The sequence below is a fragment of the Acipenser ruthenus genome, chromosome 14 (assembly GCF_902713425.1).
Source record: "Acipenser ruthenus chromosome 14, fAciRut3.2 maternal haplotype, whole genome shotgun sequence".
Taxonomy (NCBI): Eukaryota; Metazoa; Chordata; class Actinopteri; order Acipenseriformes; family Acipenseridae; genus Acipenser; species Acipenser ruthenus.
In genome coordinates, this window is record NC_081202.1 from 6,969,800 (window position 1) to 6,988,182 (window position 18,383).

The following is an 18,383-nucleotide window of genomic DNA, read 5'->3' on the forward strand; positions in this document are numbered from 1 at the left end:
GGAACCATATTCTATTATTTCATACTTTAAAGTTTTCCTTTATTGACCAGGATGAAGAATCTAACTATACCAATAAAATCAATCAATCAATCTTTATTTTATATAGCGCCTTTCATAATGGACCACCATCACAAAGTGCTTTACAAGATAGTGAGGAACAATGCATAATACATTAAACACAGTGAAATACAGGGCATAGTACATTAAATACAAATAGTTAAAAACAATGCATTTTGTTCCAAAAGAAAGAGGAGAAATCATGGCAGGTAAGAGAGGAGGATGAATTGGGAGATTGGTTTATCAATGGCTGGATGCAGGATTTGATCAATGGTTTTGAAGAGAATATTTGGTTTACCTTTTCCCAGGATATGATTTCAGAGAAGTACTTCATTCTGACAGCAGCGAGCGCACGCCTGTAGCTACTGAGGTGATCGGTCCAAATCTCTCTGTGAACTGTTAGTCCATATGACTCCCATTGCTCTCAGACTTGCAGCAGGCAGACTTAAGTAGTCAAAGTTTGAGGGTATACCATGGGCAGTTGCGATGTTTCTTCACTGTTCTGGTTGTAAGCTTGGCAACTGTGTCGATGATCTGAGTAAGGGTGGCGTTGTAGAGGGAAGGCAAGGATCATGGTAGGATCAAGCAAATCATGAAATACCATACTTGAAAGTTGCAAGGATGAATCAAGAATAGGGAAGGGTTTCATGCATGCCTTGCACAATAAATGCCAGGGTTTGTGTGGATGACGCAAGAGATGACATGAAGAAATGTACAAGATTTGAACTTGAAATAACTGCATGGAGTATGCTTTGTGTTTTGTATGTTTTGTGCAAAGCATGCAAGAAATACTTCTTATCCTTGGATAATCATTGCTTAAAACTTGTATTATAGGGTTTTGCAGGTCTTGCTTGATCCTAACGTGATACTTGTGTTTTTATTGTTATGGGTACTGAATTGAAGCTGTCACTAAAAATTCAATAACTTCTCAAATTATTCATTCCTCACACACAAAATTACTCACAATCTGATTGGCAAAAAAAAAAAAGGTCCTTAGTCCCCAGTAATTCCTATTTGATACCTCATCACCGAATCAAATTGGAAGTAACCCTAACCCTAACCCTAACCCTATGCACCACAAGAAGAACATGAAAAAATTATTTAAGGAACAACTGGCCTATCTGTGACTCTTTAATTGAATTACATATTGTTATATTTCCATATAAAAATTCAACATACAGAAGGAGATATACTAGCCTATTGGCAACACATTAAAAAAAAAAAAAAAAAACGGGCCATGTCTAAGTACAGTGAGTAAATATTAATTAATTACATAACTGCTGTGTAAATAGTAAACAAATGGGCCTTATATACGAGGCAGTGGTCTACATATTGTATGATCCTTTCCACTGATGTTAACACACCCTGAATAGCCCTGAATGTCATTGTATTGCCTTTCATTGCTTTAATTTGCACGCCAGTGGTTTAATAGACACGGTGTGTCAGTAAAACTGACAGGTGGAACTCTCAGAAAATTATATATTCTTTGTATATTCTTTCCAATTGGTTGTGCAATATGGCAAGAAAACTCATTGGTGACTGACTACCTGCTTAAGTGAAAACTCTTTTAACGCTTTCTGTATTTTACTGACTACTATTAGCATTATAAAATAGTGCTATACTCATATTTTCTGCAATTATACCTGCTTTGTGTTCATTTTCATTTTGTGTGTACCTAAACTTCGATATCTATCTTAAAGGGGTATTTTTTAACATAACTTAACATGGCCATCATTACTGTATTTAGCTTGTTCTTGTTGAAAGAAAACATACCTTACTGAACATGTGAAAATATTTCTTATAAAATCTGTCCATTATGTGATTTTTTTCTGCTATTTACCCAGAGACATGCAGTAGAAAGATGTTTTTTTCTCAGGAATACCTGCACACACAATACCATTTTGCATAAAATAATGCAAAATTGTTTTGGGGATCTTTGATTTCAAAATACATAGTTTGCGTTATGACAAAGTGTCATCGATTGTAGAATCAAAGAGTAATATTGCTAAAATATCGATTAAAATATCAGATAGCGGCATTTAGTTTGCAATCATGTTTCCTATTGGCAGCGCTAAGCCAATAGGAAACATCATCGATAAGGTTAGGACGATGACAGCGTCAGATAATTTTATCCCATGTTTCCCACATGAACATACACCCTTGATTAACGGAGCATTTCCTCAAACACTTACATCAGTTTCTACACCATTGCTGTAAAGATAGGCTACTCTGTTTCATTTAACTGGGAACATCTGGAAGTTAATGGGTTCAGAGATGAGTGTTGCACAACATGATGTACCTGCTGTGGTTTGTCAAGGGACAAAACACTTTACGCAAACATGCTGGATTCCCAAATCCTGAACACAACTATGCATCAACTATGCATCAAGTGTTGTCAAGTTAACCATTCGCTTTAAAACAAAGTGTATGTTTGCATGCACAAAGTATCCTAATGTAAACTTACTGAATAAACAGCCCAGGAAACATCTTTACATGACTGTCATTGCTCTCTGCTGACTGCTGCACTGTTTTTACCCCTTCTAAATAAGGAAGCAGCCTGTCAGACATATGACCATCAGACCAATTTGGGCTCTGCCAAGGTCCCCATCACATCCCCTGATCACACAAAGCCATCCAATGAGACCACATTCCCAATCTCGTCTGTTCAGCCGAACTCCCAGAAGACTTGGCATTGCGGGTCAGTGCTACAGTTCTTGCTGAGTTGTAAATTTGCTTTTGGTGGGATGCTGGTCAGAATGATGTCATAAAGGTGCAGATAGCTGGCAGTGTATAAAGATAATTCAGATTTTATACTCTGAGGCCAGCGTTGCCCGTTCAGAGAGAGCCCGGAGCTGCAAAACATGGTCTTCACCACCGCCACCTCAAGCTCTGCTGGTCGATCTCCATTTTCAGGAACGCTGCTGTCAGGCTTCAGTTTCATGTCAGAAATCCTGATCTGCCTTCCAAAAATAAGCTGCCGCCATGCTGAAGGAAGCAAAACAAGAAGGGCGGTATTTTTAGGGTCATTAATTGGGACCACGTGCCCAGGAGGTGAACCGGATGGCTATTGCACAAAGGTGGCTCATCACTATGTCCTACGAGGCCAGCACTCACTGGACGTTTTCTGCGATTGTTCTCTTGGGGTTTGTGGTGGGGATTGTGTCATCATATCCAATTCCAAGCAGGACTAACGATGCATCGTTGGAGAGGAGATGGGAAACTATGTTTTCCCGGTCTATTCTTGGGATCTCAGGGGAGAACTCAGAACTGAACTGGGAGAGTGACTATTTACTGGGGATTAAGAGAGTCCGGAGGCTTTACTGCAATGTAGGCATCGGGTTTCACCTTCAGGTCCTACCAGATGGAAGGATAAACGGAATCCATACTGAAAACCAGTACAGTGAGTTACATCTAGAAATGGAATGCAATAGATGACACAATTTGATCAGTCACTGTAAACCTTGCGCCTCTTGAACAGCACAGTCTTATTACTGCACGACATTTACTCTTCAGGGATGTCTTCTAAACCAAAGATAAATCTATTAAAAACCCAGCTTCAAATCAGTGCTAAATAACTGCAGGCGCTCAAACATGACATGAATGCTTGGACAAATTTAGATGCCAACTTATTTTTACACTGCCTTCTTCAATGGCCTAGAAAGGGGTAGTAATTAATGCACGTCTCAAAGCAAGTAAATTACAGACACAACGCTTCTGAAGGCAGTTAATATTACTTCTTATGTTCTATTTAATATCTACCTATCTATATATATACTATATAAAACAATAACGGTGGGAGTTAATGCATTTACTGTATTGTTTATTTCTGTTTCTAAAAAGCATGCCGTGCAGAGTTGTCATAATAATGTGGATCTTCATTACAATTTGAAACTGTACTTCATTATATTGTAAAGATTGGAACATGCAAGTGATAAGTGCGTTGGGGCTGTCTTATGTTTGACTGCTTTATCAGAAACACATTTTAATGATAAAACATATACACTGTGTAATATGTCATGTTTTGTTTAATTAGGTCTAATAGAAATCTCAACAGTAGAGCGTGGAGTTGTTAGCCTGTACGGGGTGAAGAGTGAGCTGTTTGTGGCAATGAACACCAAAGGACGGTTATATGGAACGGTAGGTAGTCTACAATACTTCAATGATATATGCAATTTATCCACATATCCTGCATTTTAAGTGACATTTATTTACAACTTGCAAGAAAGGCGGTGGGCGTGTATCGTAATTAGAATAGGGACGTCTAGAGAATTTGGGATCCTGGTCATTTTTGGAACATCTTTGAAACAGATTTCTTGAATGGAACTTTGATCATGAATTTTTTTTGTTTGTTTGTTTGTTTGTTTTTAGGGACCGTGTGCATAATTGTACCATGTTAAGTTTCCTATCCATGTATCTATTTTATAATGCGTATATTTTTTTTCAATTTTTTCGCAAGGCAACTTCTCGAAATCTACAGAGTTCACACAAACTGCCTTAAAATTATAAATATGTAATTTAAAAATCGGGACCAAATGTGATATGCAAATTGTTACGTTTGCAATACACATTTAACGTTTAATGTCACCCCTGTTGTTTATGTATATGTATATATATATATATATATATATATATATATATATATATATATATATATATATCGAGCAACTGAAAAGCTTTCCTCCATTTTTTTCTGAAAGAAATAAAAAGTTATAAAGACAACAATAAATAATTCGAATTATTTAACTCTTACTATTTAGATAATATTGTTGAGTCCCATCCCTCCCCCTTTATAAAATATTGTTCTCTCTTTAAAGTCAGGCCTTAACTGTGTTTGTATTTTTGTTTTTCAACTTAAGGAGCTGTTTATTATTTTTTAAATAAAAAACTGCTGTTGTTGTGTCAGACCTAGACAATAACCCTGTTGTTGTAAAACAGCATCTCATGGGTGTGCTATTCAAAAGAAGCTGTTAATGACGATGTTGGGATGCTTTAAAAACTCAGCAGAGGATTAAATATATCCATATGACCTAGCTTAAAACCGGATGACGGGTCAGCCAATACATTACTTAAACAGGTGGCATGGGCCTTTGTTAGAAGAGAAGTGGTTTATTATTGGAGATGGTGACAGAAAGGCACCACCTGTCATCTGTGCTGACACTTTGTTAGCCAATAACAAATCTCTAAAGTTTTTTTTTTAAAAGAAGCCCTCATCCCTTTTCTCAACAGAACCCCCCTAAAAATGGCAAAATGGATGTCCCAGACATTAACTTAGCATGCTACAGTACTTTATATGTGTCCCTCTACTACACAAAGATCATTAATGCCTTGCTAAAATGTAACTGATCCCCTGTTTCAACTATACAGATGAAAAAGAAATTGCAGTTGCAGATACATTATTAAAAGGCTATACTTGTATAGGTTGAAGTATAGTATTATTATTTGTTTATTTAGCAGACACCTTTATCCAAGGCAACTTACAGAGGTTAAGTGATTTGCTCAAGATCACACAGTGAGTGAGCCAGGATTTGAACAGGAACCTCCTGGTTACAAGCCCTTTTCTTTAAACACCAGACCACACAGCCTCCGATGTACATAGCAGAAATTCTTTATTGACACCCAACATCTACTCCGTAAATGAGTCCATCAGTAAAACTAAAAGGAACCTTGCTTTAAAAGGCTAACATTTCAATGAGATGCAGTGCTTGTATTGTTCACCCTGATTCTTTTTATTTAGGCTGTTTTTCATGAGGAGTGCAAGTTCAGGGAGTCCCTGCTTCCCAACAATTACAATGCATACGAGTCCTCAGCCTACAGCGGCTCCTACATTGCACTCAGCAAGCATGGGAGAGTCAAGAAAGGAAGTAAAGCCTCGCCTTCCAAGACAGTGACACACTTTCTTCCAAGAATATGAAGAAAGAAGCCATCAGCAATTTGATTTTCCATAACTTGCACATGTTATATTCTCCCAGGTAAAACAAATAGTATATATTCATAGTATTTATTTTGTCATTTATATATGTATATTTGGTTAGTTCAATTGGTATTAGACTTTGTATATGCCATATTTTGCTGCTTATTGTATGTTAATATTATTATTAATACCTAAGGGACTTAACGTTGGTCTCTTCACTTTCTATATGTGTGCTCACCATGAGATTTAACCCTGTCACAAGGATGACAACTATCCTTAGCTTTTAGAAGTGCAATGGATACTTTTTATTACCTCAAATAGTACCCTTCTGACTTACAAGGATTCATGAAGATACGATGAATGGAACGTCCATTTATGTCTAGTCATTTAAGAAGACTCGGTTTTCTTCCCATACCACAGGGAAGTGCCCCGGTCAGATTCCTTTTGGATCTGGCTTCATTGACTGTGCAGAAACCGCAGGCTGTCTTTAAAAGTGCATTTTAATACTGCAGCAGCAAAGCAAAGTTCCATAGAAAGTAGCCTGATACATCATCTATTTCTTAGGTTTTTAACAATGCAAAAGTAGAGATGATGGGCAAACACTGCAATACAGTAAACTGGAACAACAGAATAGCAAATGAAAGGAATATACACCCCCCTTGTCAAGGATATGAATAACATATTACAGGTCTCGATTCCATGAAAGCATTGGTCACTGTGATCCAGCATATCATAGCAAAATCCTATTCATGGTTTTATTAAAACAGTTAAAGTGGTTCCCAAGATATAGCTTTCATAGCTCAGACTACGAGCTACACATGAGTTACACATTCACCTATGCAAAGTTCCACCAAATTCAGCCAAGCACTTCCCAAGATATATCCATTAATAAATCAGAAGCCTAAGATGCAAGGGGTCTTGCAGGGAATAATAGCATGAAATATAAACAAACTGTCCTCACAGGGTTAAATATGCACGTATGCATTACTTTTATAGTGTATAATTACATGCAAAGGCTGCTCTTTGCTTTACCTTGAAATAGATGTCATTTTGTTACTCAAAAAATCTAGAAAAGACTTATGGGACAACATATGTACAACATATTGTTTTTATAACCCTGTAGGAATGCCAATGATGCAGGGATATAGGCTCCTTCCCAAATACCTAAGAAGTCCCTATAAAATGTCTGTCGATTGGAGCCTTTAAATTCCTGCAGCTCGCCCCATTGAAACCATTTGTAGTACAAGGTTATGAAATGTGTTCTTTGGTAGAGCATTAGCACTTCTGGTTCCAAATGTAAGATTACTAGGCACTGCAGTGTCTGAATTGATGACTGAAGCCTGTGCAAGCTTGTAGGGCAAACACATTGCTACCTGTGGCCCTATTTCAGAGCACGCTCTAAAGCAAAGGTAGATTTCCTCAGAGGAATACAACAAGTGCAATAAAAACAATAACTGCTATTTACAAGACGGTGCAGTCGAATTACAGTTCCTAGGAGTTTGTTGATGGGTTTATTTTGGTAAAATGATTTATTGCTTTAAAATAGGGCCCTGATGTCTTGACATTTAAACATGAGTAGCTTAAGCACTTTTAGTAGGAAGCAGTTGAAGCTCCTGCATGAACATGTTTTATTAATCACCAAATGTTACCTGGAGTGCCTTCTTTAGCAATGCGTGTGCCAAGAGCAGGTAGACATTGTTTAAGGAATACGTATTGTAATTTTGAAATAGTAGCTTTTTACTGTAACTTGCGCCCAATCACCATTTAATTATGTCAGTTCAATGTGACTATATATATATATATATATATATATATATATATATATATATATATAAGTCAATGGACAAATGGGATAAACCCAGGAGTTTTAACAGCTGGATTATACAAAAGTATTACTAGTGCTGTTTATTTCTATAGTAATAATGTTGTGGGTTCAAATAGATGGAGTGTGGAATGAGTTGTGTGGACAAGTGTTGCTATAGATTGTTGTATTATGAGGGTTTTTTTGCTTCTACTGTATGAACACCATGTTTACAGAAACAGCAAAAAAAAACATGTTACATACGTGATTAAGCAACAGAACTACGATTGGAGGGCAATACAAGGTCAGCTACCAAGGTAATGCCCGATAAGTGTTTGCTGCTGTTAAACTATGCGTGATAAAAACTATACACAAAACCAAAGGATTAACGGCATTTTCTCAAAACAATGTGTGCCCATGCAACTAGTTGTGAGATAATAATGATTTAGGGTAAAGCGATAAGGGAACATGCGGATTTGTGTAGGTGGTGCAGAAATGATAGCATGCTGAATGTGAGATGATGTATTGTGAAGTTTAAGAGGCTGAATGACTGCTATGTAAACAGCCAGGTGGGTTTGATAATGGTAATATATATATATATATATATATATATATATATATATATATATATATATATATATATATATATATATATATATATATATTACCATTAACAAACGTAAGTGAGTTGCTTGTGGGAGTTTGGGTCCTTGTAGGAAAAACAATTCAGAATGTTTTGGGTATTTTTAGACAATGACTCTTCCTGAGAACTCAGACCCTCAGAAGCAAGACACAATGGCTCGCCTTTGAGTAGCAATCACTGCTTTTGCTATAACTGATGTGTTTTCAGTGTTGACCAGAAGTGTAGCATTGATGTACCTGCAAGGAGCATTTGATAACTGTTTTACACTAACAGCTGCAAATAAGTTACTATTAAAAATCAAATTCACCTTTACCAAAATGTGTGCAGAATTTAATAGAGGAAAATGTAAGACCTACAGAATGGCAATACATATTAGGTAAGATTTAATTGAGATTGTTTTACAATTGCAAATATGTTTACAAAACTCCGGGCCCTTTTTACAAAGGTACAAGTCTATTTTTAGTCTGTTTTCTTTAATTAAATAACTTTTTGTGTACGTAGATTCTTCCTACTGGCTTTTACAGTTTTTTAAATACCAATCATTTTAGTTCTTAATGTCCAAATTGATGGCACTCAAGCAAAGTATGATTCACAGAGCGCCAGAATACGTAGCTTTGGAACTGGAGATTTGCATAAAGGTTTTTAGCTTCTGTTTCGTCATCACATTATACCACACCATTAAAGACTCGAACAAATGATGCTGAAATTTAAAAACCTACCCTTGCTGAAAGACTATTCCCTTGCAGAGAAGAACCAGTGTATTACCCTGACGAAACCTTAGCAGAACAGTAAGCACACTACAGTATTACCAGCAATGGCAACACAATGGATTTGAGCTAATATTGTACAGTGGTCCATTGGTACTTGATTTCATTGGTATGTGAAAATCTGAAAATGTGATACCACTGAAGCTGCTTGTCTGCTACTATTGCCCCTTTGTACAAAATCACTGCATTGCCATTAAAGGTCATGAGAAAACAATTATTGAATTTCCACAATTCAATTCTAAAGACTGAATGAACTGCTAAAGCTGTATTGTTATCACCAGGAAACCTTTCAACTTGATTTGTTAGGCCCCTAGGGATTATTCCTGAATAAATATCTTGTGCATGCTATTGCTTCAAGCAAGGAGGGTCCTGTGCAATCCAGAGCAGCCTTTGTATACCTCATTTGTGTGTTATATTCCTGCACAGTGAAAGTGTGCGATTTCAAATGTACTTTTTTTTTTGTTTGTTGCTAAGATATACCTCACTTTCTGCATTAGTACTAATTTGTAATTATGATTGTAAATTTGTAGTAAACACAGAATTATCCAATCATTTGTTTCTAAAAAATAAAATAAAAAATGTTTTCCTTTTATTTTTTTACTTATGTGCTGTGCACAGCAGTTTAATGTATTCCTGAAATAAAATGTAAAAGTTTTTTTTGTATGAATTATTATTTTTTATTTTTATACCACTCCATCTAAAGTGTTGCAGAAACCCCGTGCTGTGTTTAAAAGACACCTTAGCTTTGCTGTATCGTGTTGTTCCTATCACACTTTGTTTGTACATATTCCTCAGTTCTGATATTTTTTAGTCACACACCATAGGTAAATAAATTATGGTATAACCTTTTTCAGTTTTTACTGAGGAACGTTCGCCAGGAGAAAGATTCTCTCCTGCAACAACGCTGATGTGTTGACACGATGGTTGATATGGATTCACTGCGATCCTTGGAATAAGTTTTTTTTTGTTTTTTTCTCCTGGTGAACGCTCTCGAGTAAATATTGATAAATGTATTGCCAGCTGATTCACACATGATGACCCATAACGTGTGATGAAAAATTTGAAAAGAGTTGACAATATTTTTCGAAAAGTAATGGTGCAATTCAGACAACATGGGACACAGCGTGATGCGTTACTTATAAACTTTGCAGGGTGCTCTGTAACACTTTAAATAACTAAAAACCTGCTTGATGTAAAGAACCGGGAATCTACTGAATTTATTTAAACAGCGTTTACTGCATTAAAATAAAGCCCTCTTTTACAGAGAGAAACACGCTGACACACCTGCACTGTTGGATTTGAAACGCATAACCTTGAATATAAATAATCCACATCATGGTGACCTTATAAAACAGTAGTTTAATTCCCCCTTGTGGCGTAAAACGGATTCTCAAACATCTCTTCTCCCAGTAAAGCTGGTACATCTGGGTTTAACCATATCCCGTCACCCTACAACACTGTGCCCCAAATGGATGTAAACAATTCTTCAGTAAGAAATACTGCATACAACAAATGTGGCTCACACGTGGATGTGCTTCTGTAATTCCCTCACCATAAATTCATAATCTGCCTGATTATCTACTCTGAAAATCACTAAATCAGCAAAAATGTCATTGAATTTGATTAATGAAGGTCCACTAGTGCTCTCTGCTGGACAAACATGAATATGGCAACTGGTATTCCTCAGTTCGGAATTCTGATCCGAGACAGGGCCAATACGATTCACCGTGTAACAATTTATTTATTTATTTTTTTGTTCCTGGGTAGTAAGTGTTATTTCCTAATTGCTTATGCCTCAAAAGTATAGAAAATGGCTATTATTCCCCACAAACTTTGCTTTTGTGACCAGGACAGTGATATTTTAAAATTTACCTATTTTCCAGAACATTCCAGATAGATTCAGTGCTGAGTAAACTTGGAGTAACTTCTAGAACTTTCTAGAACTTTCCAGTAATATAAATAGTAGTATAAATACAGGGGCCTTAAGCACACCAGTTCAGTTTAGTTCCAGCTGCCTAAGTGGATACATATCTGCATTTTTCTGAGATAGCATCAAGAGGCTGCAAGCATCCGGCAGACGCATTTTGCTATGTCTGCGGCCAATTTATCAAGACAAGAGTGAAAAAGTACTCCGTGGAAGCATCTGCTAAGATGTGTGAGGCCTACAAGGCATATTTCGGCATGCCTGTCGGGGATCAAGACAAACCCTGGGCACCTCATTTCACCTGCGAGCACTGCAAAAAAAACTCTGGAAGGTAAGATGGACAATTGTTGTTCGGAATTTTATGTTATAAAATTTGTTAAAATTTTTAAAATTGTAAAAGTTTTTAATTTTAAAATGTTTTACAATTTTCAATGTTATTGAAAAAATATATCATATATGAAAAATGTTGTGAGAATCTCTTACACATTAGTCATGGGTGAAATAAATGTATTTTTGTAGGATGGTACAGAGGGGAAAAGAGAGCCATGAAGTTCGCTATCCCAAAAATTTGGCGGGAACCCACTGACCACTCAAGCAACTGCTACTTCTGCATGGTGGACCCTTCCAAACGTCGGACTGGCAAGAATGCACCTGCTATCACATATCTGGACCTTCCTTCATCCATCGCCCCGGTGCCACACTGCCATGAGCTCCCTGTACCCACTCCTACGGAGAGAGAGCAGCCGTCTTTAGAAGAGAGCAGCAAGTCAGAGAGCGAGGAAGACGTTGTAGATCCAGATGACAATTTCAGAGGTGGAGCTGAGGAGAGAAACCCATACTACCCCAACCAAAAAGACCTCAACGACTTGATTAGAGATCTTGGTCTCACCAAGTCCAATGCCAAGCTTTTGACGTCTAGGCTCAAGCAGTGGAACTTCTTGGATGAAAGTGTGCAAGTCAAAGATCAGAGGAAGCGTCACCAACCTTTTTCCAGCTTCTTCACCCGTCAAGATGGGCTCTGCTTCTGCCACAATGTGACCAGTCTGTTCGAGGCAATCGGAATCGCCTGTAACCAGAATGAGTGGCGCCTCTTCATTGACAGCTCATCCAGGAGCCTCAAAGCTGTGCTGCTCCATAATGGTAACAAGTACCCATCTCTTCCCCTGGCTCACTCGGTGCACCTCAAAGAGGATTACAACAGCATCAAGACCTTGCTGGACGCCTTGAAGTATGATGAGTATGGCTGGGAGGTCATAGGAGACTTCAAAATGGTGACATTCCTGATGGGTCTCCAAGGCGGTTTTAGCAAGTTTCCCTACTATCTTTGCCTTTGGGACAGCAGGGACACCAAGGTGCACTACCACAGGCGGGAAGGGCCACAGCGGACCGAGTTCTCTGTGGGGAGGAACAACGTCAAGTGGGAGCCACTGGTGGACCCCCGGAAGGTGCTGATGCCACCACTGCACATCAAATTGGGTCTTATGAAACAATTTGTCAGAGCTCTAGATAAGGAGGCGGCAGCCTTCAAGTACCTTCAAGACTTCTTCCCTAAGCTGTCTGAGGCAAAGATCAAAGCCGGTGTCTTCGTCGGACCACAGATAAAGAAGATCCTGGAGTGCAATGAATTCCCCAAGAAGCTCACTAGTAAGGAGAAAGCGGCTTGGAACAGCTTTGTCGCAGTGGTTCGGGGCTTCCTGGGCAATCACAAGGCCGAAAACTATGTGGAGCTGGTTGAGACTCTGGTGAAGAACTACGGCACAATGGGCTGTAGGATGTCCCTCAAAGTCCATATCCTTGATGCTCATCTTGATAAATTCAAGGAGAACATGGGAGCGTACTCTGAGGAGCAAGGCGAGCGCTTCCACCAGGATATACTGGACTTTGAACGCCGCTACCAAGGACAGTATAACGAAAACATGATGGGAGACTACATTTGGGGGCTGATTCGTGAAAGTGATTTACAGTATAATCATAAATCTCGAAAAACTACTCACTTCTAAATCTTTTGTATTAATTTTTGTATTACTTTAGTATAAATACATGTTAATTTGGATTCATATGTTGTTTTTTTTCTGACTTTATGTGAACGAAAAGACACAAATGTGCCCGTTTTCTCATTGGAAATAGGTAAATTTCAAAATATCACTGTCCTGGTCACAAAAGCAAAGTTTGTGGGGAATAATAGCCATTTTCTATACTTTTGAGGCATAAGCAATTAGGAAATAACACTTACTACCCAGGAACAAAAATTGTGTTACATAGTGAGAAGCACTGCCAGTTTCCATAAAGTTGCTGTACCGGTGGCAGGTGTTTCTAATTACATGGCTACACATCCACAATATATTGAAATTATGACATAGAATGGCATAGTACTGCATATATTTGAAATAATGACAGATAACTACATACAAACAGTAAACCGATGACAAAGTAAAAAAGGAAATCTGTAATGTTACCAATTCTACACTGATCAACGTAAATTGCACTTGGAAGACCTGCCTATGGATTGAACTCCGGCAACTGGAAGTATTTTAATTGCAAGCATTTCCTTTAGTTTTCTATTGTGATCAATACATTGAAAGAGCCTATTGATAAAGGTTAAACGTGACGTATTCCCATCTAATTTTTTTTTTTTTTAAAAAGTCACTCGCTATGACGTCTTTCCCTTCAACATCACGTAAAGACAAAAGGCATTACTCGACTATTCTAACGTTCTTCCTGTTAAAGCAGGAATGGCATATCATAGAGGATTTTTATGTGCCTAACTATAAAAACAACGTCCAAAAACACAAAACAAAACTGTGCAAAGATTGTATAACCCACAAACGAGACAATGGCTTTGAAGTAGCCTATTAAGTCATTTCTTAGTAATTTTATAACATAATACAATCTTTCATAAAAAAAAAGATAATTATTTAATTTAAACATAATCATAAGAATAATAATTCTGTGGTTCTTCATTGGATTTTCCTCGACTAGTCGCGGAACGAGATAAATGGCAGTGCTAAATAGGCAAAAAGCAGCGAGATGGCTGTTACAAAAATAAAGAATAACTGCGCACATTTATGAGGCTTCAAGCCTAAACTGACAACTTTCTTTTGGTAAAATCTTTTGCAAAATTCTAGATTGGGTTGATATACCTTGAACCATAGAATAAAAAGAAATACTATATAAAAGTAAAGTAGCGTTACGCGTAAAACACTCCACGTGAGGACACATAGCCCATTGGTTTTGTGTGGGAGAAATGATTACTCAACAAAGCGCCCCCAGAGAAATGCGAGAGAGTGATTGGATCATACGCCATATACCAGGTAAACAGGCACTGGTCAGAGTGGTTGCCTCCTTCCTCTCTCGCTGCCCCTAGGGGATCTCAACAGCTGTACAAGGGGGTGCGATTACTGCAGAGGATGTGGACAAGGAGCCTTTAAATAGCCGCTACCAAAACCTGAAGGCATCAGAGCGCTCCCCCCCTGTGTAGGATACAGCGGCAGATACAACGTTGGGCATTTTATTGGGACAGACAGTTTGTGGCATTTAATTAGAACCTCTCCAACTTGCTTGAACATGCACTCGATACTCCTTATTCTTTTCCTGGCTGTGTTGCGCGGTTTTCAGATTGGAAGTACTTTCCCCATCCCCTCTCCACTGCTGAATCCCACCTGGGGGGACCCGAAGAGACTGGTGCACCTGTACACTTCTTCAGACAAGAGAAGCGTTCACTTGGCTATCAACCCGGACGGGCAAGTGGACAGAACACCTATCCAGACTCCCAGCAGTAAGTTAGATTCTGACCGTTTTTATTTGCCTACACTATTCAAATTTTTCGCAGCAGCAAAGTTTAGGTTCCTTTTTGGAATTCTGCAGCAAATGAATACAGGACGTATTCTATAGCCTATTCTAATTATTTTACTATATAGCTATATCGTTAACAATGTATTTATTATACGTTGCCAAAAAAACGTGTTAAGATATCAGAGATATTATTTTAATAGATTGTATAAATATTTTTCTATTGAACAACCAAAAGACAAATGTGGCACAAATTAGCAAAACCAAGGACACCGCATCATTATTTTATTCAGTTTACCGTGCATTTACCATGGTTTTTTTTCTCCCTGTTGCATACTCATTCCATGTTATTTGACCATGCTTTATACACTTTCCCATAGCGCATGGTAGAGTATAGCGCAGTCTAGAGACATTGATAAATACAGCACGTGTACGTGCACAGGGGTAAATAAAGTATGTTATTAACTTACTTTCATGTCTTTCAAGGTGCAATGCTATTAAAGTCAGATGGAATCGGTCTTGTGGCGATCATGGGTGTGAAGAGCGAACGCTACCTGTGTATGGATGCAAACGGAAAGGCTTTTAGCTCAGTAAGTATATGATTTTCCCTTTCGTCACCATCACAGATTGTAGCATTTCCTTCCTTCCTTCTCTTTGTACAGCACATTGTTTTTAATGAGTAAGACACATGGTGCAAACATACCTCGATAGTTCTAGAGCTGTTTTTCACTACTCCCACGATATTTGGTAGCTGAAGTTCTCAATCCCGATAGCTCCCAGCATGTTGTACTGTAGACTAGCACTGTGTAAACGGCATCCTTGCATCTTAATTCTAAAATCCTTTTTTTTTGGATCTGAAAAATATTTGGAATTTCAAACACACCTAAACAACAACATCAACAGCAAAACAAATAAAAGATTAGTCAGACATACTAAATAATACAACAGTAATACTGTGTGTTATTATTATTATTTATTTCTTAGCAGACACCCATATCCAGGGCGACTTACAATTGTTACAAGATATCGCATTATTTTTAAATACAATTACCCATTTATACAGTTGGGTTTTAACTGGAGCAATCTAGGTAAAGTACCTTGCTCAAGGGTACAGCAGCAGTGTCCCCTACCTGGGATTGAACCCACGACTCTCCGGTCAAAAGTCCAGAGCCCTAACCACTACTCCACACTGTTGCCCAGTGAATGCATAGTTAGTAATAATGTCAATGCTTCACTTATATAATATGCTATAATATTCATTACTATTGCCTGGTTATTTAAATGTAATTTCACTTTATCTGCCAAACAAGTCCAATCTAGAAACAAGAGCTGAATATGTTATTTAGTATTGCAATTATATTACATAATATATATTTTTCTCTCTTTGCAGGCTGTCTTCAACATAGAGTACTGCTTGTTCCAGCACGAGCGCTTGGAAAACGGATACGACGTGTATCATTCATCTAAGAGCAACCTGGTGCTCAACCTTGGTGGCAGGGCTCACACCTACATTCCTGGCGGGAACCTGCCTCCTTATTCCCAGTTCATATCTCTGGTGAACACAGTCGAACTAGAACATTTTGTGCGCAGGCGGAGCACCAGTATCCATGTGGACCCTTCAGACCCCTTCGGGATGTTTACCGCCAACAGCCAACCTGCCACGGGAGAGGACTCTGTGGAAACCCAGGCCTCCAGGGAAGTCCCAGCCCTGTCCAGAGAGCGCACAAGATCAACGTACCACGATGAGGTGGACCCCGATGATCCTTGGAGACTGCTAGATCATAAAACCAATAGCAGCCCCCGCTACTCAGTGAGATAATAGACCAGAGGGGCTAGCCTTTTACAAAATTAGATATATCGTAAGAGTGTGGGGGGTGGGGGTACTTCGTGACATCATACAGTGGTCTGCAAAACCAATTGTTTAGTACTAGGGTATTATGCAGAGCTTCTCAGAGCTGGTAGGGAGTTGTTTCTGGCTTATAGAGTCCAAAGATTTGGAGAATTAAAGTTCTTCATTTTGGAAAGTTTCAGCTTTCAGGGGTGGAGGTGGGGTAGACGACATGAACAGCAGTTCCTTCAAACAAAGCTCTGCTATTCCGTTGCAAAGAATGTTTAGGACCATTTTAGGCCTACAAAGATAAATCCGATTTTACAAGAATAATAAGAACTATTATGGTATCTGTTTAACATGAAATGTACTTATTTAATGTTACTGGTAATATTCTTATGTAGTGTTCTCAAGTTGCCTCTTGAAGGATACATGCCACTTTAAGTAAGACACACGCCCCCAGCTCAGACTTGCAACGCACCTTTGCTTGCAGTTCAGTTCAGTGTTTTATAGAATATAAGAACGCTCTGCAAATACACATGCATGTGCTATACTGCGGACAGCGGACCATATTCACAGCACATTCATATCTTTTTAAAGTTTACTTGGACTGTTGTTAAAGAAAACCATGTACAGTCTAGAAAAGCTTAACGAACGCATTTAATTAATCCAAAACATTAAATAAATCAGCATGTTTTGTGAATTAGGACTTCCTAATTCATTGTTCCAAAATTTGTTGGTACAGTACTACCAAATTACTGTCATATATGGAAGTATACAAGTGGTACTGTATAGTGCATCCCTGACAAATTCAGCTCTAAAGGACTATGGCAATATTTGGTATGGTATTTTTTATGCTCAAATTAATCTGATTATTTAAAACAATACTGGGAGCATATTATTTTATACCATACTGAAAAAAGTGCAAAAAAATTGCGCCATATATTATCCAAGCAAATACAAAATGGAAACGTTACACTGTAAACAAGAATAAGCAAAGTGGAAGACTTCAATTTATTTGTTCTAGTTACATTACCGGGCCTTTTTTTTCAATTTGGAAAAAGTGATGACAATTTTGTGCTGAAGGAAAAAAATAAGCAAACCAGAAATATGGACAATAATATAAAGTTTTCTCATATGCATGCTCATCTAATGAAATTCAGCTCTCTGGTGGTTTTCCGTGGAATGACATGATCAAAATTGCTGGGCAACTTTATCTTGGGTACCAATGTTCTTAGTGTTTTATTGTGGCAAGCCTTAGAAAAAAAATAGGACTTGTATTACATAGGTGTTGGACACCACCAGCAAAGAAAATGTGCTATTTATTTATTTATTTAAATGTCTACTTGTATTCCTTATATTTATGATATTTATATTGATACTTCATGGTGTCGTTTTAAATAATGTTAGATATCATGTTTTGCTTTTGTATACCTTTCTGAATAAAAAACAAATGTAGTTTTTAAGAGTTTTGTGGTAGTGTTTTGTTTTCAGCGTATTGCATTTTTTTTTTTAATTTTACTGAGAGTTCTTTCACAATTTTGTATTTTTACCTGCATGTTTACAAATGTAATCATCTATATATTATTGAACTTTTACCGGGTAAGATGTTCTAGGAGCACAGGATCACAAACACATTATAAAAGCAAAAATGACCTCCAAG

General features: G+C 37.8%; 2 protein-coding genes across 2 annotated transcripts; both read left to right on the forward strand.

The window, feature by feature from the left end:
- The first annotated feature begins 66 nt into the window (after positions 1 to 66).
- On the forward strand, positions 67 to 8,348 carry LOC117419425 (fibroblast growth factor 4B-like). The gene is made up of 3 exons (XM_034032157.3): positions 67 to 3,457; positions 4,091 to 4,194; positions 5,792 to 8,348. The coding sequence occupies exons 1-3, from the start codon at positions 3,118 to 3,120 to the stop codon at positions 5,966 to 5,968; spliced, it is 621 nt and encodes a 206-aa protein (XP_033888048.1). The 5' UTR covers positions 67 to 3,117; the 3' UTR covers positions 5,969 to 8,348.
- Positions 8,349 to 14,304: 5,956 nt separating this feature from the next.
- Positions 14,305 to 18,027, forward strand: LOC117419709 (fibroblast growth factor 23). The gene is made up of 3 exons (XM_034926312.2): positions 14,305 to 14,878; positions 15,379 to 15,482; positions 16,283 to 18,027. Exons 1-3 carry the CDS (start codon positions 14,668 to 14,670, stop codon positions 16,709 to 16,711), a joined length of 744 nt encoding a protein of 247 aa, XP_034782203.1. The 5' UTR covers positions 14,305 to 14,667; the 3' UTR covers positions 16,712 to 18,027.
- Positions 18,028 to 18,383: the final 356 nt, after the last annotated feature.